Below are 26,427 nucleotides of genomic sequence, written 5' to 3'. Positions count from 1 at the left end.
TAGAAACAGGCCCTTCGGCCCACTGCGTCCATGCCGACCATAATGCCTATCTATACTAATCCCACCTGCCTGCATTAATTCCATATTCCTCTATGCCTTGCTCGTTCAAGTCCTTGTCCAGATGCCTCTTAAATGTCAGTACTGTTCCTGCCTCCACCACCTCCTCAGACAGCTCATTCCAGATACCCACTATTCTTTGTGTGAAAAATTTACCCCTTTGATCCCCTTTAAACCTCCTCCCTCTCACCTTAAATCTATGCCCTCTAGTTTTAGTCTACCTACCCTTCCCTACCCTGGGAAACAGACTCTGGCTATCTACCCTATCTATGCCTCTCATAATTTTATATACCTCTGTCATGTCCCCTCTCAGCCTCCTTCACTCCAGGGAAAACAGACCCAGCCTGTCCAATCTCTCTTTATAACTCAAGCCCTCCAAACCAGGCAACATCATTGTGAATCTTTTCTGCACCCTCTCTAGCTTAATCACATCTTTCCTGTAGTGCGGCGACCAGAACTGCACCCAGTACTCCAAATGCGGCCTAACCAACGTTCTGTCCAACTGTAACATGACGTCCCAACTCTTGTACTCAATACCTCGGCCGAGGAAGGCAAGCATGCCATAGGCCTTCTTCACCACCTTGTTTACCTGTGTTGCCACTTTGCAGGAAACTATGTACTTGCACCCCAAGGTCTCTCTGCTCAACAACACTCCCCAGGGCCCTGCCATTCACTGTATATGTCCTGCCCTGGTTTAACTTCCCAAAATGCATCACTTCACACTTGTCTGCGTTAAATTCTATTTCCCACTCCCTTGCCCACTTTCCCAGTTGATCTATATCCTGGAGTTTCTCCATCAGGGTAACATTGGGAGAGGTGCGGAAAAAATGAGATTTCAGACACAGGAGCAGTTCCAAGGAAATTCTTAGTCATTGGTAAATGGTATGTCCTGATATGCAACCTCTATGACCTTAGTCCCTAACCATATAAACCATAACAATTTTATTGCTTATCTCATGCAACAGAATTTTTTCAGTTAGTCATTAGGAAGTGCTAAGTCTTACTGCCCTTGATGATAGACATTAGATGAAATACGGTTTGCCTAAAAAATATTTTGTTTCCAAACTCACCTTCAATGCTTTCTGTGATTCTCTTGAATTTGTGCCCTCTTTGTCACTATCTCCAATGTGGAATTTTCTGCCATGTATCGTTATGGAAGCTTAAACTATTTTAAAAGGGAATAAGATAGTTCGTTGAAAAAGAGAGCAAACAGGTGTATAGCATTAAACTAATGGGCTCATAGGGCTGGATTTCTGATGCAAGGGCGGGAAATGGAAGTCGGGACAATTTCCGGGTCTTGAACCCGCCCCTGGGAAGAAACTGTCATCGGCCCCAAGTTTCACGGGGGCGCGCAATTAATTGCCATGGAGCCATGTTTGGCAGCCAATTTGCAGCCACAAGGGTGGGAACGGAAGAGGTACTACGCAACTGCGGGCCTGATTTAGAACCCACTATGGCAGCCATTACTGTGAGACTGCCATTTGAATGCTGCTACTGCAGACTGGGAGAACATGGAAGAACTGAATTCCACAATGCCTTAGGAATGCCAGATGCCTGGAACCCAGGGCAGGGCAGCCCCTTGATTCTTTCTTTGTTATGGATCAGGCAGGATCACAGGGCCCTCCCTCTGCACTGTCCGGCACTGGAAACAGTGCCAGGAAACCAGCACACCAGCTGGTGCCAGTATTTTCAACCCCACACCCGCCATTGAATCTTACAGCACAGAAGGGGGACATTCGACCCATGATGGAAGAGCTATCCAATTAGTTTTACATAGTGTGTTGGGTGTTCTGTCACTTTTACTTAGGCAGATGTGTGAACATTCTGTATGTTAATAGTCTGTGAGCTCTATCAATGACCAGGTCAGTGGATGTATTAATATGTGCCAGGCTGAATGGGACCTGCAAAAATAGAGCTGAGCTGCATTAGAATAATAGGTGCACTGAAAAATGTATAACTTGGGTCTTCTCTATTACCTAAATCATCTGGTTTAACTGCTGACAGTTGCTAGCGATGACACACTAAAGAGGCTTAATTAATTGCCCTTCATATATTGGAGCATTTTATAATCCATGAAGTTGAACTGCTCTCAAACAAGTTTCAAAGCCCAGTCAATCCGTATGCTATATTTTCAAATGTGACACAATTATAAGTGTTGCAGGGGTCAATGTTTAAGTAGCCTGAGTTCACCGTGCATGTTTTAAACACTGCCACAACTGAAGACTGTTACAAGATATTTTATTACACTAAAGAGATATAAGTTTAAATTTCATGCAGAATATGTAAAATAACCAAATGCAAATTTCTAGTTACAAATTGGATACTGAGTGAAAAAAGGTGCAAAGGAGAGGACAACTATTGTCTCATTTTGTCCTTCCATCTGCCTACCTGTATTTGTGCATGAAGTACAGCATGTGATGCCAGGAAAGAGGTTGTCCTTTAGTGCTTAAGTAATAAATAATAAATGAAGGATGTGCTGATAGAGTTAGACGAAGATGAATGAGCGGAAGCTCATGTGTAGCATAAACGCCAAATATAACAGTTGGGCTGAATGGTCTGTTTCTGTGCTGTAAACACAATGTAAACCAATCTCACGAAATACATGTAGAAATTTACAAAATGTCTACAGCTTCCATGGGGAAGTAAATGCTATCAATGCATTTGAAATATAGATGATCAACCGTAATTTAATAATCTGTCTGAAACTATTATAATTTAGTCTATAAATACTGACTAATTTTAGCTCAGAGGCTGATCCTAGGAATGTGTGACTCCATGGGCCAGCCAGTATTTGTTTTCACTTCATACACTGACATTAAGTCAAACATTAATACAGTAATATTACAGTAAGAAAGCTATGCAAATGTCAGGAGTGGCTTTCTTGCTGAAATAATAATTTCATACACTTTTAGTCACTGTTTTCCTCATTATTTTCTTCTATGTTATATTACTTCAAGTGTACTTTTAATTCTATTGTTACTTTTTTTTGTATCTGTCCTGTAGATTAAATCTATTGTCTGCTTTATGAATGTCAAGCTGTCTAAATATTTTTCTTCCTCATTGGTTCAGTCTGTCATTTTCTCCTTTCAATTATTTATCATTCATATTATGCTAAAACATCCTTTCCAATTTCATTTTAACCCCAGTATATTCCTCCAAATACAGCTACCATGGCAGATAATCACACACCCCAGGGTATACCCCTAAAAATAACATTTAGAACATAGGAAACACAAAAAAAAACACGTTTATCTTTTAGAATTGGCTCCGACACTACATCATCTTCCTTGCAATGCAATTCCACTTCCTATCCGATCAGCTGACTTCCTGCTTTTAAGTCACCTTGCACTCTAGTGCACATCCCCTAATATTCCCAGAAGTCACTGCTAATGTCACTCTGCCACAGTGAAGCAAGTTTAATCCTAATCTCGGTGTCAGTGCTGCCTGCACGGTAACAAGTGTTGCTAAACTTCATGCTACTTCATTCTGGATAATGATTGATCTGAGCCAGGTTCACCACTCAGCCGAAGCCTAAACCAACAACAACTCATATTTACATAGCACCTTTTAACATAGTAAAAAATATCCCAAGGCACATCACAGGAGCATGATCAAACAAAGGTTGACTTTGAGCCAAAAAAGGAGATATTAGGACGGGTAACTAAAAGCTTGGTCAGAAAGCTTGGTTTTAAGTGTCTTAAAGAAGAAGAGGGAATTCCAGAGCTTGGGGCCTGGACAGCTGAAGGCACAGCCCTGTTGTTGGGGCAAAGGAAGTGAGGGATGAGCACCAGGTCAGAGTTGGAGGAATGCAGTGTTTTAAGAAGGTTTTAGGGCTGGAGAAGGTTAGAGAGATAGCAAGGGACAAGGCCATGGAGGGTTTGAACATGAGGATGAGAATTTAAAATCTGCTGCAGCCAATGTAGATCAATGAACACAGGGCTGATGGGTAAAAGGGTCTTGGTCTGAGTTAGGATACAGGCAGCAGAGTAACTCAAGTTTACCACTGTGGAAGATGGAAGGCCTGCCAGCAGAGCAGTCAAGCCTTGACCTAACAAAAGCATGGACAAAGGTCCAGCAAAACCAAAATCAAGCTCCTGATACATTTGCCCATGTAAGTTATCTCCAGGCACATCCTGTTATTAATGCAAAATAATTTGTATACGTAAATGAGGAGTTTAACAGAGCGGCAGCACACAGAGAGAGAACAGCGGGAAGTTTAACAGAGCAGCGGCACAGAGAAAGAGAGAAAGAACAGAGGGGAGTTTAACAGAGTGGTGGCAGAGAGAGAGAGAGAACAGAGGGGAGTTTAACAGAGCGGTGGCAGAGAGAGAAAGAATGGGGGGAGGGGGGTTTAACAGAGTGGTGGCAGAGAGAGAGAGAACAGAGGGGAGTTTAACAGAGAGGTGGCAGAGAGAGAAAGAACAGGGGGAGGGGGTTTAACAGAGTGGTGGCAGAGAGAGAGAGAGAGAACAGAGGGGAGTTTAACAGAGCGGTGGCAGAGAGAGAAAGAACGGGGGGAGGGGGGTTTAACAGAGTGGTGGCAGAGAGAGAGAGAGAGAACAGAGGGGAGTTTAACAGAGCGGTGGCAGAGAGAAAGAACGGGGGGAGGGGGGTTTAACAGAGTGGTGGCAGAGAGAGAGAGAGAACAGAGGGGAGTTTAACAGAGCGGTGGCAGCGAGAAAGAACGGGGGGAGGGGGGTTTAACACAGTGGTGGCAGAGAGAGAGAGAGAACAGAGGGGAGTTTAAGAGTCTGCAGCTCCAGTGGGCTAGCCACATGCTGAGAAAAATCAAAGTGTGACGTCACAGGAAAACACGTCGTTGATTGGTTGGTGAGTAGTTTTCTCATTTATCTTTCAAAACACGAGTAATTTTAGTAATTGTAAGGTTTTATTAGTAGTAGTAAGGTTAACTAAAAGTAGTGAAGATTATTAGATTGGCTGGTGAGTATTTCCTATTTATTACTATTACTTTTGGTGAGGTTTATTACTATTGGTGAGATTATTAGTACTATTAGTACTTCATTGCTAAAGGGATTGAGTTTAAAAGCAGAGAGGTTATGTTGCAGCTGTATAAGGTAGTGGTGAGGCCGCACCTGGAGTACTGTGTGCAGTTTTGGTCTCCTTACTTGAGAAAGGATGTACTGGCACTGGAGAGGGTGCAGAGGAGGTTCACTAGGTTGATTCCGGAGTTGAGGGGGTTGGCTTATGAGGAGAGACTGAGTAGATTGGGATTATATTCATTGGAATTCAGAAGAATGAGGGGGGATCTTATAGAAACATATAAAATCATGAAGGGAATAGATAAGATACAAGTGGAGAGTATGTTTCCACTGGCAGGTGAAGCTAGGACAAGAGGGCATAGCCTCAAGATTAGAGGGAGCAGATTTAGGACTGAATTAAGAAGGAACTTCTTCACCCAGAGGGTTGTTAATCTATGGAATTCCTTGCCCAGTGAAGTAGCTGACGCTTCTTCAGTAAACGTTTTTAAAGCTAAGGTAGATATCTTTTTGAATAATAAAGGAATTAAGGGATACGGTGAGAACACGGGTAAGTGGATCTGAGTCCACGAAAAGATCAGCCATGATCTTATTGAATGGCAGAGCAGGCTCGAGGGGCCGGACGGCCTACTCCTGCTCCTACTTCTAATGATCTTATGATCTATTAGTAACGTTTTAGCATTGGTAGGGTGCATTAATAGTGGTGAGGTAGATTAGTATTGGTAAAGTTCATTATTAGCTGTAGTAAGGTTATTTTTACTAGGTATGGTTTATGACGATTTGTAGGGTTATTTGTATTAGTGGTAGCAGGATTTATTATTAGAAAGATTCAGTTGCAGTACCAAGGTTTATTATCTAATAGATAGAGGAATGGCAGGGCTGCTGCAACCTCTGGAGTGCACATCCTGTGCTATCTGGGACATTGTGATTGGAGATTTAATAGTCAGGGCAACAGACAGGCATTTCTGTGGCCACAGATGTGAATCCAGGATGCTGTGTTGCCTCCCTGGTGCCAGGATCAAGGACGTCACTGAATGACTGCAGGGCACCCTGTGGGGGGAGGGTGAACATCCAACAGTCGCAGTCCACATTGGTACCATGACATAGGTAGAAAGACGGATGTGGTCCTACAGGAAGAGTTTAGTGAGCTAGGTAAGAAATTAGCAAGCAGGACCTCAAACGTAGTAATCTCCGGATTATTACCAGTATCACGTGCAAGTGAGTATAGAAATAGGAGGATAATTCAGATGAATGTGTGGCTGGAAAGATGGTGCAGGAGGGGAGGGCTTTAGATTCCTGGAGCACTGGGACCAGTTCTGTAGAAGGTGGGACTTCTACAGGCTGGACGGGTTGCACCTGAATAGAGCTGCGACAAATTTCATTGCATGGTGATTTGCTAGTGCTATTGGCGAGGGTTTAAACTAACTTGGCAGGGGTGTGGGAATCAGGAGATAATACGAGAGGTGCACAGAGAATTGGCGGAGACAGATAACACTGGAGTAGGAAATAATAAAGTATTAGGTGGAGTCAGAGTGAGAGTGTTAGACAGTACAAGATGAGGAAGTAGTTCCATATTAGATGGGAGTGGACTGAGAAGGACTACGAGGAATGCAAAGACAGGATTACAATTCATTTGTCTAAATGCACCAAATGTGGTGAATAAAGTTGGTGAGCTACAAGCACAAATAGCACTCTGGCAGGATGATGTAGTGGCAATAACGGAAACATGGCTTAAAAATTGTGAGGACTGGGTGTTTAATATACAAGGATATAAAGTGTTCACAATAAATAGAGAAGGATAAAAGGGAGGTGAGGTGGCAGCCCTGATTCGGGAAGACATTACAGTGCTGGAAAGGAAGGATGTCTTGAAGGAGCAAGGACAGAATCCATTTGGTTAGAGTTGAGGAGTAAGAAGGTATGATCACGCTCCTAGGGATATTCTACAGGCCTCCAAATAGTGAGAGAGATAGAGGAGTAAATCTGCAGGGAAATCAGAGATGTGCAAGAACTATAGAGTAGTGATATTAGGGGACTTTAATTAGGGGACCCAAATATGGATTGGGATAATTTTAGAGTAAACGGTAAGGAGGGGCAGGAATTTCTAAAATATGTTCAGGAGAACTTCCTTGATCAGTACGTTCTCAACTCAACTAGAAAAGAGGCATTGCTGGATCCAGTGCTGGGAAATGAGGTGGACCAAGTGTCTGTGGGGGAGCACTTGGGTAACAGTGATCATTGCATCATAAGGTTTAGACTAGTAATACAGAAAAGCAAGAACAAAAAAATGTGGAATGTCTGGATTGGAAGAGGGCTAATTGCAATGTGATGAGAAGGGATCTAGCAAAGGTACAATGGAAGCAACGACTGACAGGAAGAGCTTTATCGAAACAATGGGTTATCTTTAAGGAAGAGATGCTTCAGGTACAGGATAGGAACATTCCAACAAAGACAAAAGGTAGAGGAACCAAGAACAGGGCTCCTTGGTTGATGAGGGAAATAGAGATGATGATGAAACAATAAAAGAGGATGTATGATGCATTTCAAGTGAAATCATCAAGTGAGAACCAGGCCATATACAACAAGTTGTATATCTTGACCTGGTTATCCTTGGCAAGGAATCACTGAAAGCTAACATGCAGGTACAGCAAGCAATTTGGAAGGCTAATGGTATGTTAACCTTTATCACAAGAGGATTTGAGTAGAAGAGTTGTGAAGTCCTGCTTCAATTGTATAGAATCTTGGTTAGACCACACCTGGAGTATTGTGTGCAGTTTTGGTCCCCTTACCTTAGGAAGGATATTATTGCCATAGAGGCAGTGCAACGAAGGTTCACCAGACTTGTTCACGGGATGGCGGGACTGTCCTATGAAGAGAGATTGGGGAAACTGGGCCTGTATTCACTAGAGTTTCGAAGAATGAGAGATGATCTCATAGAAACCTACAAAATATTTAAAGGGATAGACAGGGTAGATGGAGGTAAGATGCTTCTCCTGCTTGGGGAGTCTAGAATCAGGGGACAGAATTTCAAAATAAGGGGGAAGCTATATCAAACAGAGATGAGGAGAAATTTCTTTACTCAGGGAATTGTGAATCTTTGGAATTCTCTACCCCAGAGGGCTGTGGAAGCTCAGTCATTGAGCATGTTTAAAGCAGAGATTGACAGATTTCTAAATACAAATGACATAAATGGATATGAGGATAGTGTGGGAAAAAGGCATTGAAGTGGATGATCAGCCATGATCATATTGAATGGTGGGGCAGGCTTGATGGACTGAATGGCCTACTCCTGCTCCTATGTTCCGAAGGTGAGAGGGGAGCTGAAGAGGAAAATAAGACTGGCACAGACCGACAGTCAACATAAAAGGGAACCCAAAAATCTTCTACCAGCATGTAAATAATAAGCGGCTATTAAGAGGTGGAGTGGGGCTGATTAGGAACAGAGAGGGTGATATATGTTTAGAGGCACAGGAAAAGGCTAAAATACTGATTGAATACTTTGTAACAGTATTCATTAAGGAAATGGAGGTTGACAAAATATCAGTAGAAGCAAAAAGAGTAGAGGCAATGGAAAGGATAAAAATTGAGAGGGGGGAGGTACTAAAAAGGCTGGCAATGATTAGGGTAGATAAGTCACTTGGTCCAGATGGTTTGCATCCCAGGTTGCTGAAGGAAGTGGGGATGGAGATAGCGGAAGGGCTTTCCATAATCTTCCAATCTTCCCTTGATATGAGGGAGGTGCCAGAGGATTGGAGAGTGGCAAATGTGACACCCTTATTCAAGAAAGGGTGTAAGTACAGTCCGAGCAACTACAAGCCAGTTAGTTTAACATCAGTGGAGGGTAAGGTTTTAGAAACAATAATCAGAGAAAATATCAATGGACACTTAGAGAGGTTCAAGTTAATTAAGGATAGCCAGCATGGAATTGTAAAAGGCAGATCATGCATGACTAAGCTAGTGGAATTTTTTGATGAGGTAACAGAGAAGATTAATGAAGGGAATGTGGTGGATTTTGTTTATATGGATTTTAAGAAAGCATTTGGTTAGGTACCACATAAAAGCAAGTTAACAAAATTGAGGCTTATGGAATAGGAGGGCCAGTGTTCAATTGGGTATAAAATTGGCTTAATGACAGAAAACAGTGAGTCGCAGTAAATGGTTGCTTTTCAGACTGGAGGATGGTAGACAGTGGTGTTCCCCAAGGGTCAGTGCTGGGACCACTGCTTGTTTTGCTATATATAAATGACTTGGATATTAGAATACAGAGTAGAATCTCAAAATTTGCCGATGACACCAAACTTGGAGGTGTGGCAAACCGTGAGGATGATATGAACCACCTGCAACAGGATATTGGCTAGCAGAATGGACAGACAAGTGGCAGATGGAATTTAATACTGACAAGTGTGAGATGATGCATTTTGTCTGAAGGAATAAGGAGAGGTAATATCCACTTAATGGCACAGTTCTAAAGAGTGGTGCATAACAGAGAGACCTGGGGGTGCATGTGCATCGATCTTTGAAGGTGGCAGGACATATTGAGAGAGTGGTTAGTAAAGCATATGGGATCTTGGACTTCATAAATAGAGGCATTGATAAAAGCAGGAAAGTTATGGTTAACCTTTATAGAGCTCTGGTTCGGCCCCAACTGGAGTATTGCGTGCAGTTCCAGTCACCAGGAAGGATTCCAGGGTTGGGGGATTTTAGTTACAAGGTTAGTTGGAAAAGCTGGATTTGTTCTCCTTAGAACAAAGGAGATTGAGGGGAGATTTAATATAAGTGTACAAGATTATGATAAATTTAGATAAGTTAGACAAGGAAAAACTTTTCCCATTAACAAATGGTACAAGGACTAGGGAACACAGATTGAAAGTTTTGGGCAAAAGGTGCAAGGAGAATATGAAAAAGCACTTTTTTATGCAGTGGGTGGTAATGAACTGGAACTCGCTGCCCACAAGGGTGGTGGAAGCAGAGACAATCAATGACTTCAGGGGGAGATTGGATGTTCACCTGAGAGAAATAGACTTGCAGGCTCCAGGGATTGAACTGGGAAATGGGACTGAATGCATCGATCCGTGGATAGCCGGCATGAACTTGATGGGCCAAATGGTCTCCTTCTGTTCCATAAATGACTCTATGACTCTAAATTCAATTGAAATGACTGATGAATTCGCTCACCATTTTCAGCGCATACATGGGCCGGGATTTTATGTGGCCCCCTGAGGTGGGGTTGGAGGTGGGGGGCATGGAGTATTGCAACGTGGCTGGGGGGGCGGGGGAGGGGTTGGGTCAGAGGGCCCATCACCTCCCCATCGGCAAGTGCTCTTCCCAGGGCTGGATAGCCCAACTTAGATGCATAGATCTTTAAAATGCCACGAGCAAGTGCAGAAAATACTGAAAAAGGCTAATGGAATGCTAGCCTTTATATCCAGAGGATTGGAGTATAAAGACACAGAGGTTATGCTGCAGCCGTACAAAACCCTGGTTAGACCCCACTTGGAGTACTGTGAGCAGTTCTGGGCACCACACCTTCGGAAGGATATTTTGGCCTTGGAGGGAGTGCAACGTAGGTTTACAAGAATGATAGCTGGACTACAGGGGTTAAGTTACGAGGAAAGATTACACAAATTCGGCCTGTTTTTGCTAGAATTTAGAATTTAGATCTGATTGAAGTCTTCAAGATATTAACAGGAAAAGACAGGCTAGATGAAGATAAACTATTTCCACTGGTTGGAGATTCTAAAACTAGGGGGCATAGCCTAAAAATTAGGACCAGACCGTTCAGGAGAGATGTTAGGAAGCACTTCTTCACGCAAAGGGTGGGAGAGGTTTGGAACTCTCTCCCACAAACAGCAGTTGAAGCTCGAACAGTTGTTAATTTTAACTCTGAGATAGATAGATTTTTGTTAAGCAAAGATATGAAGGGATATGGGCCAAAGGCAGGTATGTGGAGTTAGGCTGCGGATCAGCCATGGCGGGACAGGCTCAAGGGGCTGAATGGCCTACTCCTGTTCCTATCTTCCTATGTTCTTAACTATGACCTTCCCACCCAGAGGCTATTTGAGGTCTTTAAGTGGCCTATTAATGACCAATTAAGGGCCTCTTCCCGCCGCCGCTGGGATCTTACCAGCAGCAACATTACCTCTGCCAGGCGGGGAAGATGACTTGTAACTGGAGGTGCCCTCCCTTTGGGCTTGTGGGGGGGATCCCTCCATGGGCAATCTGTGGCCCATGGAAGACCCCCACCGGGAACCAGTTTACCCCTCGGGATCCCCTCCCCCTGGACTGCACAACCACCTCCCACCTTCCCCCTCACCGGGGCCTTCTGGAATGGCCCCGGCGACCCTGCCTCACTCACCTTGGGACCGGGGTTCCAGTGCTGGGCCCGGGTCCGAGGTCTCTGCAGTACCGGCAGTGGTCACCGCTCCTGCCTCTGATTGGCTGGCAGCTCTTGGAGATGAGATCCCGATCTTTAAAGGGACAGGGATCCCGGCTCCTGAAGCTTTGATTTAAAAAGACCAAAGGATCGCTCCGATGGGGCGGGTGGGGAGCACAAAAAGGCAGAGGAGGGCAAAAACCAGGAGCCCTGGCTCCAACACAAAATCCAGCCCACGGTGTATAAAAGCGACAGGAAATTTTTGAAACAACGAAATTAATCAGGTATTTGTTTCTGTTGTTTGTGTATCTTTAAACTGTTTCCCGTGGGTTTCCTTGCAATTTTTGAGCCTTCCCACAATCTACTCACCTTGTTTGTCCCGACTACATTTGCAGAGGTCAGAGGAAAAACCACCAGCAAAGCAGCTGTGTGTTTCCTGGGTTTGCACTGCTGTTGCACTCTGGGAGACTGAGATTGATGAGGTGCAGCAGCTGCCAGTTTTAAGTGATCAAGGTGGATGTGTGGAATTTCTGAGCTTGAAGAGTCTAGGAAACATATGGAGTGATTTCTGTGGCTTTTTACCTTTTTTCTCTACAAAAGCCAACACTTCACTCTGACTGCCTCTCACAGAGTCAGTTCAAAGGACTATTGTCTGTATTTCCCCTCCCCCCCACCACCCCACCACAGTCAAAGCATCACAGCAGCAGGTAAGGTGTTTCCCTATGGGCATACAACTCTGTGCCATTATTACAGAGTAGGAGAAGCAGCAGCATAGGATGGCACTAAGGAAAATCGGGACGCATTCATCTATACAACCCATCAGGTATTAGGCCTGCCGCCCGCACCCCTCCCCCCCACTCTGCTTCCACCCTGCCAATGATGAAGACCCAGATGTGATCCGAGTGGTACAGATGTCCAACATTGGCGTGTGTTTAGTTAAGGGACCTGTCACAATGTACAGAATTTGGCAGAGCAAATGGAGGATTACTGGGAAAATGTATCCCTACATTTACATAGGGATGCAGTTCTATCCCCCAGCCTCACAGAGTTTCAGTGAGATTTCCACAATTACCAATAATACAACAAAAATCCTGTAGCAATTTCTTGACATTTGGTTTCCAAGCTGCCATTGTATTTACAAGAGTCACAAGTAGGAATATATTGGGACTATGATTTCTAAAGATATCTTGTTATTTTATATGACAGATAGTTTTCTGTATGAGGCTTCACTTGAGTGTTTGGTATTTTGCTTGGACACATGACTTTGAGTAATGTTATTTTTGCACCTACCTCAGCCTGGCAGAAGATGTCACACAAACTATGCACGGAAATGGTATTTGCATACATGAAATTCATACAGAGTATTTTCGGATTGACTGGACAAATTCCAAGGAAATACAATGGCTGGAATTTTACCCCAGTAAGCCAAATGGTGTAGGGGGTGGCGTAAAATTGAGCGGGCGGCTCCAGGAGGCCTTCTCAACCCGCTTCCGACTCTGCCCCACTTTATGTGGCCACTTAACGGCCACTTCAGGGCCTTTGCCCACCTCCACGAGGATTTTTCCCCTGGCGTGGGCGTCCGGTGGACGTGAAAGTCCGCCCAATGAAACTGGGGGGGGGGGGGGCAGATAAACGGGCACAGGGTGCCAGATTGAGGGCCGCCCCCTGCTTCCCCAACCACCCCCAAGAACCCAAGACGGCCCCCCTTCCCCCCAAACAACCATTCTTGCCTCACTGGGGTGCGACCGATTAGCCCGGTGAGGCAACCCTAACTTACCTGGGCTCCTGGCTTCGTGTCCTCGGTTGGGCTGCAGTACCAGCACTGGCCACCACTCCTGGTGGCGCTGCTGGGACTAAGAGCTGCTGCCCCGATGATTGGCAGGCGGGTGGAAGTCCTGCCTTGGAACAATTAAAGCCCAGGGACCCGTGAAATGCAGGACGGATCCCCGGGCCGCGGAAGCGGGTTCGCCACCGACTTTTACGTAGAATCCTGCCCAGTGCCTTTTATTGTTATTGAAGTCAAAAAACTAATCATCTTGTATGTTTCTGTAATTGCTCATCAGCAGACCAAGGTGTACTTTCTGCTGACTGTGCATAAGAGCTACTTTCATATTGCATTTGTCTACAGGCTCCCATAATTCGGGTCTCCCTACCGGCCTCCACATCAATATGAACCCGCCAAATTTCTTCAAACTGCCAATAAAGAAGTCTTGCCTATTATTGGATCTACAATTGATTACGAGCAGGATTAAAATGCAACACTTTAAATTGTTCCCTTTCTGGGCCAGAGAGGGTGATTGGCATTAATGATTATCATGTCATTAAAAAAGTACTACACTCTTAATTACCAAAATTAACTTTCTGTGGCATGTTTCATGGCAATTAATGTGCAAATCCGGCAATTTTTTTTAAATAATGGGGAGGCTAAGGGTGAGATGGCATTTGTGCAAAGCATACAGTGGAACGACATAAATCGACTAGCGAATTCTGAAAAATTGCAACTCCTGGTGTGTCTTTCAATCCTTGATCTCGCTGTGTGATTCGCACATTTCTAACCGTTTGCATCATTAACACGCCATTATTTTTCCGGCAGGATTGTGCCCAATATGTTGACAGCTCATGACAGCTGGAGCATCATGACTAGACACTTCGACTTACTCCTAAAGAACACCCTCTCCCTAGAGTTTGCATGGCAGCGGTCATAGGAGAGGGAAGGGGTGGAGTCAGTCGAAGTGTCTAGACATGATGCTCCAGCTGTCATGAGTATGAGGCAGGCTTGATGGAACAGAGCTTTTCCTGCTTGTCATTTTTGTATGTTCATAAGCAACAATACAATCATAAAAACAAATAACTCATTTTCCTATAGCCAGAAGACATGGATCCATTTCAGGAAAGCCTGGAAGAACGGAGATATCCCGGTGAGGTCACAATACCAAGTCCCAAACCTAAATATGGACAATGCAAGGACATCAGCAAAAAAGATCTCATAACGTAAGCAGGCAGAATAGTGTCAGCTATTTCTTGACTTTGTTTGCTAAATTTCTCGATTGAATAAACTCTTTACCGCTGTATTTCGGTAGCATGCGAAGCAATATGCAACATGTTCTTTTTAATATTCATTTCCCAAAACTTTCTTGCCAGATAAAGTTTCTTATTTTAATTACATTGTATTAAGATTAAGTAAAACATCATTTATGTAATTGCTTCATTTTCTTTAGGATGCTTAGCAAGCCATTGCAGACAGTGAAGCTAAACTGGAAACAATGAAATATCAAAAAAAAAAGTTTTCTAAAAACATAATTACTATTTTTGGCTGTTTTCTTGTTTGGTGACAGATGTCCAACACCAGGGTGTGATGGGAGTGGTCATGTCACGGGTAATTACGCCTCACATAGAAGGTGTGACTTCCTTTTTCATGGTGGATACTGTCTTTTCAATTTATTGTTTTCAGCTTACCTGAACAATGCTGTCAAGTGAATTGCAAAAAATACTTTTTATGTTAACCCTTTGACAATTGGATTTCCTTGACAGTTTGCAGCATGTTTGTCACAGAAATCTGTACAATAATCAGTAAGATTTTGGGCCTGAATGCCATGAAGAGTAAGAATACTATATAAGCAGAAATAATATTTCTTTATTATCAGTACTTCATGCATAAATTGTAAACATTTCCCTTTGTATTGTATTTGGAAATATGACGGAAATGTTAAGTTACACAGAATAGTTGTTTTTAATGTGCTGCCATTGCATCATAGAAATTTGATGGCTATAAATATATTTTTAAAAGCTATTTATTGTAAAATGCGTGCAATCAAAGAAGCAAGTGCAGTGCTTTAACAATTAAATTCCATAACTATATGAGTTGTGATAAATGAAATATTACTTAAATATTCAGAGGGTTAACAATTGGCATGAATCAATCAGCAGTTCAGCAGTATAAACATTGCTTCTCTGCATTTGTCAGGTTGTGTGATATATGTGTATGAAAGTTTGGATGGAATTGACATGAGTTGACTTTGCTGCCTTGCGTATTTTACAGTCTATCCGGCTGTCCTTTGGCTGACAAAAGTATTCGAAGTATGATGGCCACCAGCTCACAAGAACTCAAGTAAGACTTAAGTTGCATTAATGCATGATTGAGATCTTCATTTTGTCATTACCATTATTATTTTGTTAAAGTTGGATTTTACTTTAAGTAATAAGTGGCATAGCTTATATGAAACCTGCAGTTAAAGAAACTGTTTTCACACGCACGTGTGTACAGACTCACACATATAAATATGCTGTATTGGTTTTGCTCATTTCTGTGTCGATCCATTCCTGGTTGCTTCTTCTGGAGATGACCTCTACACGTTTCTACCCGAGTAACTTTGGTTTTCTTTCAAGTAGATTTTGTAGCAACCTGACTAAATATTTGTGTGTTGCACTGTGTTAGTTGTCTCTGTATATGAGTACTATAATTCTGGGATGGTAGGTTCATTGGATTTCCCACAAGGGGTGAATTTGTTGCACTTATATTATCCAACCTGGTTTCATGTATCATACTCCAGCAACACAACAACTTCAACACCCACATGTCTTTCTCTTTTGTTGCGATGGCTTGACATTTGAAAATTTTACAAAGGTTCTCTTCTGGTCACCTGCAGAGTTGGGTTTCATAAATATGTATATAGCTGACCTACTCACACAACTGACTGGAAAGAGAAAGCGTCATGGGAGTGGCTGGCAAAGAGAGAAAGGGAAATCCTGTGCAGGGGGGACGGAGAATCCTACAAAGCTGCTTCATTACAACTTTTAAAGCCATGCACACACTTAATTAACTGACAGCCATTGTTGATGATTATTAGGCAAATTAGGTCGATATGTTCTATTGGAAGCTCCACAAAGGACAGATAAGCTAGTTATGAAGCTTTTATTTTAGTTAAAATCTTTTAATGTTAATCCATTTTCAATTAAACTAAAAAATTTTACCACCCAGATATGCAAAACAGAAAACACCCAGTGTATTTTGTCATGGATATAGCTAAAGTGTCAAAATTTAATATTGTACGTTGTACAATTTATTTATTTATTATTGTTGTATATATTTGAATATAACTTGGGAAGGCTATATAAATCATTCAGCCACCAAACTGGCAGTTCTAGTCCTCTCTGTGCCCCATCTGTAAATTTTATAGCTGAGACAAGGCACATCTGATTAATACGCGGTTCTTACATTTTCGTTGGTAGATGTCCAACCCCTGGATGTGATGGATCTGGGCATATCACTGGAAACTATGCTTCTCATAGGAGGTAGGTGATAGACCTTTCAATTGTGTAATAACTTATTTTTTCCCCTCCTTTTATACCTCCAATTTTCCCCCTTTCCCTCCTCCTTGCATGAAGGAATTAACTCCTTGCTGGGGTATAGCTGTACAAGTACCATTCCTAATTTGTCATTCTTCATGTGTGAACTTGGACAGTGAGTGGTGGCCGGCTATTACACCAGGGGTAACCTAACCAATCCAGTTCCTGTCCTTCGCCAAACATCCACACACTCACATTTCCAGCAGGGTGTCAGTCGGGAATAAGAACCCTGGCTGATTTTCTTCTCCTAACTCAGGAGTGCTGTGATAATTATAGAGGCACTGCTGCTACACTGGATGAGATCAGTTAAATGAGCTCAAGCGGGGATCAAACCAGTAACCTTCCTGGTCTTTATGAATCAGCTAAACATTACCTTTACCAGATAAACCACGGGAGAACTTATAACAGTAGATTTTCCTCTGCTGTACTCCCAAATGGTATCTTAAAAATGGATACAATGCAGGAAACATGGGCATTCTTTTGTCTTTCCTGCACCTGAAGAGCACGGCATTGAAACATCTAATATTTTCCTGGCATCTGCAATTGTCTGCACTTGAAGAGGAAACAAGAATTTAAATTATGTGAAAATAGGGGCAGGATTTTCCATTTTGGGTCAGGACCCCGTCATCAGGATCAAATGTGCATCCCAAGCCTGCACCGTGTTGGGAGCAGGCACCCGACATTGATTTTGCCTGGATTGGCTAATTAGTGGTCAGAGGCATGTTTGCCATCCAATTAAGGATGGTGAGTCAGCTCTTGAAGCTGGAGGGCCAATAGCAGGTCCTCCAGCAGGGAAGGAGCTGCAGGTTGCCGTTGCAGGTAAGGGAGAGAGAGGGTACCTCCATCTTGAGGCAGACTCTCAGCATTTTTAGAAGATTGGTGCGAAAAAATGGCCACAGCTGCCAGACCACCTTTGTGGAGGGCAAATCCCTTCATAGGGCAGCCTGTGGCTGTAGTTGTGTGCTGGTAGGTGACAGAGGGCCTCAGAGTCATCCTGGAGCACCAGTCTGCTGCCAGGATACTGCCTCCAGGAAGCTACAGTGCTCCCGATGTCGTGGGGTGGGGGGCCCACAGGCTAACTGTAAAATTCCTGTCAGCCTTTGATCAATGGCCTTAATTGACCTTCTAATTACCAACAAACTACCTGCTGCTTGCTAACAGGTAGTCATTCCTCCCCCAATCTGCCTTCCCGAAGATGGCTTGGGGGTGGGATGGTGCCGGCAAACCGGCACGCTGGCTGGTAACATGAAATTACGTGCCCGCACGCCTCAGTTCCTGCCCTTATATCAGGGCCAAAATCCTTCCCTTGACTTCCGATGGCTCTGGACACAGACTCCCAAGGTGTAGATCAGGGCAGACTGGTGCTGTAAAAAATCTTTCTGAGCTGCTTTTTAGGCATTTCGGTTACTATAGTATCAGAATGTCACATATCCATGAAGTTCTTCTGAGAAAGATAATATTTAGAGTTTAACCATAAACTCGTCCTTTTTAAAGAAAAAGCACATTAATAATAACATTCAAAGAAAAATACGCACGTGGTAACCTTTCTGCTCCATATTCCAAAGTCTTTGTACATGATTTTAGGATTAGGAATAGTCCTGGGGCTCTTCCTGCAACAGCCCCGTTAATGTTGTTGACACCTGTAAGATCCCGAAAGTGCTCAGATTTCCTCTGTGCTGTGGGCCTGTACCCAATAGTACACATCACATCCACACCTGTGTTATATAAATTAGATCCTACAGTTGTTCAAGTCATGTTCCCAGCACAGCACACTTGTCCAAACCGCCTCCAGGCAACATAAGCAAACAAAAATGAAGGTTGCATTCATTTTTACTTGTTAACAACACGTACGTTTATTAATATCTTCCCCAGCAAAAAATGCAGGCTTATAAGTTACCTGCTTTCCATAATTCCTCTCCATGTTTTGAATTTCTTTATTGGTTTTATTCTTGGGCAGCTGTACATATTAACTCAACGAATTGTTATGATTTGGAAACTAGTACCTGAAAGGGTGGTGGAAGAAATTCAATAGTAACTTTGAAAAGGGAATTGGATCACTACTCAAAAAAGGGAGATTTGCAGTTCTATGGGGTAAGAGCAGAGAAGTAGGGTTAAATGGATAGCTCTTTCAGAGAGCCAACACAGACACTATGGCTGAATGGCCTCCTTTTGTGCTATACGATTTTATGATTAACCATGGGAGTAGCAATACTATTGCACTTTAAAAGTGTTGGTTCTGTGACCATGAATAGTCCTCCAGATCTGCCATTTAGAATTTTTTTTCTACAAATGCTCTACAAAATAAAAATATCTTCAGAACTTCACACTATTAATTCTGCAATCAAAGATGAATGTTAAATTGCTAAAGAAACCTTTCAAACACCTGCTGACTATTTTAGTCATGTAGATTTATTAATATCAACACAGCAGAGACCTGTTTGTTGCTAAGTAACTGATTGTCTGATCTAAACACGAGCCCATTTCCTGCCCATGTCAGTTTAGACAGCACTGTTCTACTTAACTACTGACACCAAAAATGCATCTTGTTTAAAGTGACAGTTCAAGACAAAACCACTTCCAATTTCTGAAGCAGTTTGTTTTAGAATTAATAGTATAAACAACACAGACTGCCCTGGTACAAAAGCAAAATACTGCAGATGCTGGATATCTGAAATAAAAACAGAAAATGCTGGAAATACTCAGCAGGTCAGGCAGCATCTGTGCAGAGAGAAATGGAGTTAGCGTTTCAGGTCTGTAACCTTTCAGAATGAAATATCGTCAACCTGAAACGTTAACTCGGCTTCTCTCTCCACAGTTGCTGCCAGACTTGCTGAGTATTTCCAGCATTTTCTGTTTTTATTACAGACTGCCCTAGCCTGTCATACCTACAATAATTGATGATTTGCAGATCCATTTTGGTTGGATCCAGAATGTTCCAAGATCCACCCACCCTCGGAGTGAAATGTGAGCATTACCAAATCAGCTAAAATACGGAATTGTCTGTATGGATATAAATTTAAGATCCTTAGATTAATATATCTAGAGAGTGATTAATATAATTTTAAATGCTATGTCAAAGCTGATCCATTTGAAATTCTATGATAAATGTTATATTATTTCTACAGTTACTTAAAATGGTGCTAAGCTCTACTGGAAGCTGTTACAGATATAGTAAGTGTGTGGACCTCTGGACATCTTCAGAAGCAACTCACATGTGAATCTAAATCTTCATATTTGTGAGCATTGTTTCCTACCAAAACTGAGTGAGATAAAAAAAAACACGATGCCTGAGCCTTTCTATGAACTTCTTGCTTGACTAGTCTGCTTCCAGCACTCATTTGTCTCCATTTTACACCATGGTGTCCATACCATAGTATGTGCAAAACTGTGTGTTTTTGGGTGCAGTTTGCCCTGAAAAATAGTGAATATATGAATCAAAACTATGCTCAGCTCCAAGAGGTAAATGAGGCTTCCGTTGTAGTAAATATACATAATGTTATGTAGGCACCTATGCTAAAGGAGTAGCTTGAGGAAGAGGCTTTGCATCAGTCACAACATTGAATCACAACATTGAATTAATCATGAAGGCAGTAATTTGAACAAAAAACGATTTGGCACAAGAGATTAACTTCATCCTAAACCATAAGAGCCTCAGTAGGCAGGTCAAGGGATGGCCTAGAAATGCAATATAACCCTTGAAATCAACAAGAAGAGAAAGGAGCAACCAGAAGTAGTGTAAACAACATTCAATGGTGCACCAGATATAAGATAGAAAACTCTGTCACACAACATATCCTGCCAGCTCATTTTGCCAGCAGTTGTAACTGGCCTGGGAGGCAAAAGCTAGCTGACTTTCTTTAAGCGGGTAAGTCTGCCTTCTGCTCTTTGCAGTTCTCCTTTGTAACTTAGTATTCTCACTGAGCAAAGCGACTCCACTATTAAACATGCTTTTTGTACTTTTTTTCCGCAGCATTTGCATAAGTTATTTAACTCAGAAGCCAAATTACAGTCATTCAAACTATTACAGGAATATATCCAACTGCAATTAATTTAATTTGTCTGGACATATTTTGTTATAGCGTATAAAATAAAAGTACTTTCTTTTCAACCACAGGAGTAAAATTATTTATCAAAATTATAACCAATTTCAATCTTTAGCTAGTTGGCCAGAACCTGACGCTTATCCCTTGAAGCTCATTTATCACTTACTCCAGCTGCCTAATAAACATGGCAATTAATTAGACTATATCATAATGGTTTCCTGTTCTTGTTCACAGATTCTATCAACTGGGCCTGACACTTCTTCAGGTCCATTTCCTACCCTAAAAACCTATGGAGTGATACCTCCTTAAAATGAACATGCAGAATTAGACCAGAAGCCCCAGTGAAGAACAAGTTTCTAGTGCATTAGAAGGTTTTGGTGAAGGAGGCAATATTAGGGCCTCTTGACTTTCTTCCAAGAATCAAGGCGAGCAGGCAGGTGTAGGGAGGATAAGTGTTTACAAGTCCAGGCAAATAGTTATAGTGTCACTTAAAATGAGCATTTTTTCATTTGGGGTGCACAGTTTTAAGATGCAATGCAAACAGTTGGTCATCTGCTTGGGTTGCAATTTTTATTTGAACAATTCTTGGAGATAAATATAAAAGACTTGGGCAACAGGGGTGTTGACCATTCCAATTATGTGGTTGCACTGGTTGCAAATTCATGCCTTTATCCAAGCTACTGGGGGAGGTCACTATGGCCTATCAACCACCTTTCAAAAAGAATTTTGGGATCTTCAGGGACAAGTGACAACCACCGCACAAACTGAAGCACGCCTTCCAAATGGTATTTTAAATGCTGATCAGGACTCTTCCAGTGTCACCAATCATCCTTCAGCACTGCTAGCAGACTTTATCAGCTCCCATTAAATATCAATCTTGGGCAACCAAAAGTGACAAAATCTTTAAAACAATAACTAATTAATAGCATAACACAAGTCATGGATGTGAGGGGAAAATTGCTGAATTATATGTAACTTGGCTTGAAATCTGTCAAGCATTGATCTCCCTTTGGCAATGATGGTGATCATAGTGTAGCATTCCTGTCTGGAAGCATGGTATAGGCATCACTTCCATGTCTCTAGGGTCTTCAGCAGCTGGGCTACTTTGTGTAAATATATACAGGCTGAGAATTGCTGCATTCTCTCATACTCAGCATTAAACCTTAGCTGCTTAGTATTTACAAATAGATTTGCAGGACATAAAAATGGCACCATCCTCCATTTTCTTGTATTGATACAGACAATCAATGAAGAAATCAGCAACTAAAGAGCATGTCATAGGGAGCTTTCTTTTCAAAGCTGAGGTTGTATAAAGGAGAAGAGTGAAGTATTTTACAATGGCTACTTACTCTTTTTAGTGTTTTCTGCCCTAAGTTTACTCTGCAAAACATTATGATCTTTTCAAAGAGTGGTGTGGGCAGAAAGGGTTTCAATTCTTGGGGCACTGGCATCAGTACTCAGGGAAGAGGGAGCTATTCCATTGGGATGGGCTTCACTAGAGCCGGGGTGGGACCAGTGACCTGGCCAATCGCATAACCAGGGTTGTGGACAGAGTTTTAAACTAACAGAGGGACTGGTGGGTTTGGGTAAAGGGAAATTTAGGAATCCAAAGAGAGAGGTCAGGACATCGGAGCAGGATAGTAATGTGGGTAAATGTCAACAGAATGGGACAGGAAGGGACAGAGAGCTTAACAAAAAATTGTACATCGGCAAATAAGGTCATTGCAGGGGGTAGAGGTAAAAATTAAAGTTCCTTGACCTGAATGCACGAAGCATCTGTAATCAGATAGATGAACTAGTGGCATGAATGGAGGTAAATGATCTAGATCTAATTGCCATTAGTGAGACATGGTTACAAGAAGATCAAGGTTGGGAAATGAATATCCCAGGGTACACAATATTTCGAAGAGACAGACAGAATGGCAAAGGGTGGCGGGAGGGGTGGGGGTAGCCCTGATAGTAAAGGACGACACAAGGACATTAATTAGAAGGGACCTGGGCCCAGAAGATCAGGAAATAGAATCAGTTTGGGGGGAAATTAGTAATTGCAGGAGTCGGAAAACACTGGTGGGTGTCGTTTACAGGCCCCCGAACAGCAGTTATATTATTGGACAGAATATTAAATGGGAAATTATTGGAACTTGTAACAAAGGTTATGTATTAACTGTGGGGGACTTTAATCTGCAGATAGACTTGGACAATTAAATTGGCAACAGTGGTCTAGAAGATGAATTTGTAGAATGTTTTTGTGACACTTTCTTGGAGCAATACGTTGTAGAACTGACTAGGGATAAAGCTATCTTAGACCTCATATTGTGTAATGAAACAGGGTTAATAAGCAATGTCGTAGTGAAAGATCCATTGGGAAATAGTGATCATAATATCATTAAGTTTGAAAGTGACACATTTCAATCACAAACAAGAATCTTAAACTTAAAATTACGGAGGTATGAGGGGAGAACTGGCTAGAGTTAATTGGGTAAATAGACTGGAAGTAATAGTGGTAGATGAACAGTGGGACCTATTTAAAGAAACAATTCAAAGGGTTCAACAAAAGTACATTCCGTTCAAAAACAAAAACTCCTCAAGAAAGATCCATCCGTGGCTCACTCAGGAAGTTAAGAAGAATATTCGACTAAAAGAAGAGGCTTACAACGTTGCAAGAAAAATAGTAGCAAATCAGAGGATTAGGAGTTTTTAGATACCAGCAAAGGGCCACCAAAAAGTTGATAAAAAGGGAAAAAATAGAATGAGAGTAAACTAGCCAGCAATATAAAAACAGATTGTAAGAACTTTTATAAGTGCATAAAAAGGAAGAGAGTAGCTAAAGTAAACGTTGGTCCCTTAGAGGCAGAGACAGAAGAAATCATCTTGGGGAATGAGGAAATGGCAGAGGCATGAACAAATATTTTGTGTCTGGCTTCACAATAGAAGACACAAGTTCCATACCAGAAGTAGACAGTAACCTAAGAGCTAAGAAGAGCGAGGAAATTATGCAAATTGATGTCAGCTGAGAAAAAGTATTGGAGTAGCTTGAGAGACTAAAATCTTACAAGTCCCCAGGACTAGATGGCCTACATCCTAGGGTTCTAAAGGAGATAGCTGCAGAGATAATGAATGCGCTGGCTATGATTTTCCAGAATTCCTTAGGTTCAGGAATAGTCCTGTCAGATTGGAAGTTGGCAAATGTTACATCACTTTTCAAGAAAGGAGGTAGAGAGAAAACAGGGAACTACAGGCCAGTTAGCTTAACATCAGTCATTGGGAAGATGCTGGAAACTATTATTAAAGAAGTCTTAACAATTCACTTGGAAACGCATAGTATGTTTAGAACAAGTCAGCATGGTTTTACTAAAGGGAAATCCTGTTTGACAAATTTATTAGAATTTCCAAAACGCGTTCGATAAGGTGCCACATAGAAGATTAATAGACAAGACAAGAGCTCATGGTGTTGGGGGTAATATATTAGCATGGATAGAGGATTGGTTAACAGATGGAAAGCAGAGAGTGGGCATAAATGCGGCATTTTCAAGTTGGCAGGCAGTGAATAGTGGGGTGCCGCAAGGGTCTGTGCTGGGACCTCAGCTATTTACACTCTATATTAATAACTTGGATGAAGAGACAGAGAGTAATGTATCTAAGTTTGCTGATGATACAACGCTCAGTGGAAAGGTAAGCTGCAGGGAGGACATAGAGAGGCTGCAAAGAAATATAGATAGGTTAAGTGCGTGGGCAACAAGATGGCAAATGGAATATAATGTAGGGAAATGTGAAGTTGTTCACTTTGGTCGTAAAAATAGAAAAGCAGCATTTTTTAAAAGATGTGAAGCTGGTAAGTGTTGATGTTCAGAGAGTCTTGGAGGCACTCGTACAAGGAACGCACAAAGTTAACCTGCAGGTGCAGCAGGCTATTAAGAAGGCAAATGACATGTTGGCCTTTATTTCAGGAATAAAGAAGTCTTACTGAAATTGTAGAGGGCTTTGATGAGACCGCAACTGGAATATTGTGTGCAGTGTTGGTCTCCACATTTAAGAAAGGATATACTTGCACTGGAGGCAGTGCAGCCAAGATTTACTAAATTGGTCCCTGGGATGAGGGGATTGTCCTCTGATGAGAGGCTGAGTAAATTGGGCCTATATTCTCTGGAGTTTAGAAGAATGAGAGGTGATCTAATTGAGACATACAGATTCTGCAGGGGTTTGATAGGGTAGAGGCTGAGAGATTGTTTCCACTGGTTGGGGCACGGTCTCAGGATAAGGGGTCGATCATTCAGGGCTGAGATGAGGAGAAATTACGACACTCAAATGGTTGTGAATCTTTGGAATTCTCTACTCCAGAGTTTGGTGGATGCTCCATCATTGAATACATTTAAGGCTGGGATAGATAGATTTTTGGACTCACAGGGAATCAAGGGATATGGAGAGTGGGCAAGAAAGTGGAATTGAAGCCCTTCAAGCCATTTAGCTCATTCCTTCTGTGTATAAGTTTGCCTATCATGGACTCTACTCCAGTTTGTTCTCTTGTGGTAAAACTTTGCTTGAACTTTCTTTAATCCTTGAAGTTAATCAGCTGAAACTTGTCTCTTCCTATATTTCCACCATTTAATCCTGGCTGATTTGTTTTCCATCATCAGTGCTGGAGCTGTGGTATTCTATGCAGCATTTAATACCTCTGTCTGCAACAATTACCTTCAAGCATCTTTCAATACCATTCCTCACCAGCTTTTTGGCTTTTTTGAGGGAATTAATCAAAATTGTATTCACTGTTTTGCTGGGAACTTGTTCCAGTTATCCAGTACTCTGTGGTTATGAAATAACATTTACAGGGTGGATCACATTCCATACTCAGTGTCTGGATACATCTGCCAGGAACCTCCACAGCTGACATGGGCAGATTTTTCAAGGTCGGTGGACATTTCCTGTTTTACATGACATTGATGGGCTCCTGCACTAGGGGTGAGGGTTGCCATGCCTTTGAACCCAAGATAATGCAAAGTTGTGTTACCATGGTCCCTTTTGTGCAGAGGCTGCCATACATTTAATGACAAAGTCTGACCTTCAATCTTAGGTCATTATCGTAGTCTTGATCCTCCTGTTAACTGGCCTGATGCACCTGGTCTTAACCAGTTGTACCACCTTTGGGTCTCACTACAAGCTGAGGATACGGGAAAACACTTGTTAAAAGTCATTGGAGGCTTTGTTCCCAGCAAGGTTCCTGGGAGCTTGGATGTTATCGAATTTTTCCCAATTTTCAGCCCTTGTGGAGCAGTCCTTCAATTTTGCTGGATCAAAATCCTGGAATGTTTTACCTAAACTGTACCAGCTGCACATGGACTGCAGCGGTGCAAGAAGGCAGCACACCACCACCTTCTCAAGGGAAATTAGGGATGGGCAATAAATGCTGGTCTAGCCAGTCATGCTCGCGTCTTGTGAATGCATTGTTTTTAAAAGCCCTGCAGAGTTAATATGGGAGTTCACTGGAATGGCTGCAAATTTTCAGCTCCAATTTCTTCTCATATCAGGACTCCCTTAAGACTTATTCATTTTAGATTTACCATCCAATTCAAATAACCTATTTACATTTACATTATTCAAGTCCATCAGCATTTTGATG

General features: G+C 42.2%; 1 protein-coding gene across 2 annotated transcripts in view; it reads left to right on the top strand.

Moving 5' to 3' along the window:
* LOC137352227 (myelin transcription factor 1-like protein) overlaps window positions 1-26,427 on the top strand; it is a 400,319-nt gene that overhangs the window by 318,917 nt on the left and 54,975 nt on the right. For both annotated transcript variants that reach the window (XM_068017478.1, XM_068017470.1), the window contains exons 13-15: window positions 14,291-14,415; window positions 15,464-15,532; window positions 16,654-16,716. In XM_068017478.1, coding sequence (XP_067873579.1) covers window positions 14,291-14,415; window positions 15,464-15,532; window positions 16,654-16,716 — 257 coding nt within the window. The remainder of the gene's footprint in view (window positions 1-14,290; window positions 14,416-15,463; window positions 15,533-16,653; window positions 16,717-26,427) is intronic.

This window comes from Heterodontus francisci, chromosome 3 (genome assembly GCF_036365525.1).
Source record: "Heterodontus francisci isolate sHetFra1 chromosome 3, sHetFra1.hap1, whole genome shotgun sequence".
Classification (NCBI taxonomy): domain Eukaryota; kingdom Metazoa; phylum Chordata; class Chondrichthyes; order Heterodontiformes; family Heterodontidae; genus Heterodontus; species Heterodontus francisci.
This window is presented reverse-complemented; position numbering and strand designations above follow the sequence as displayed.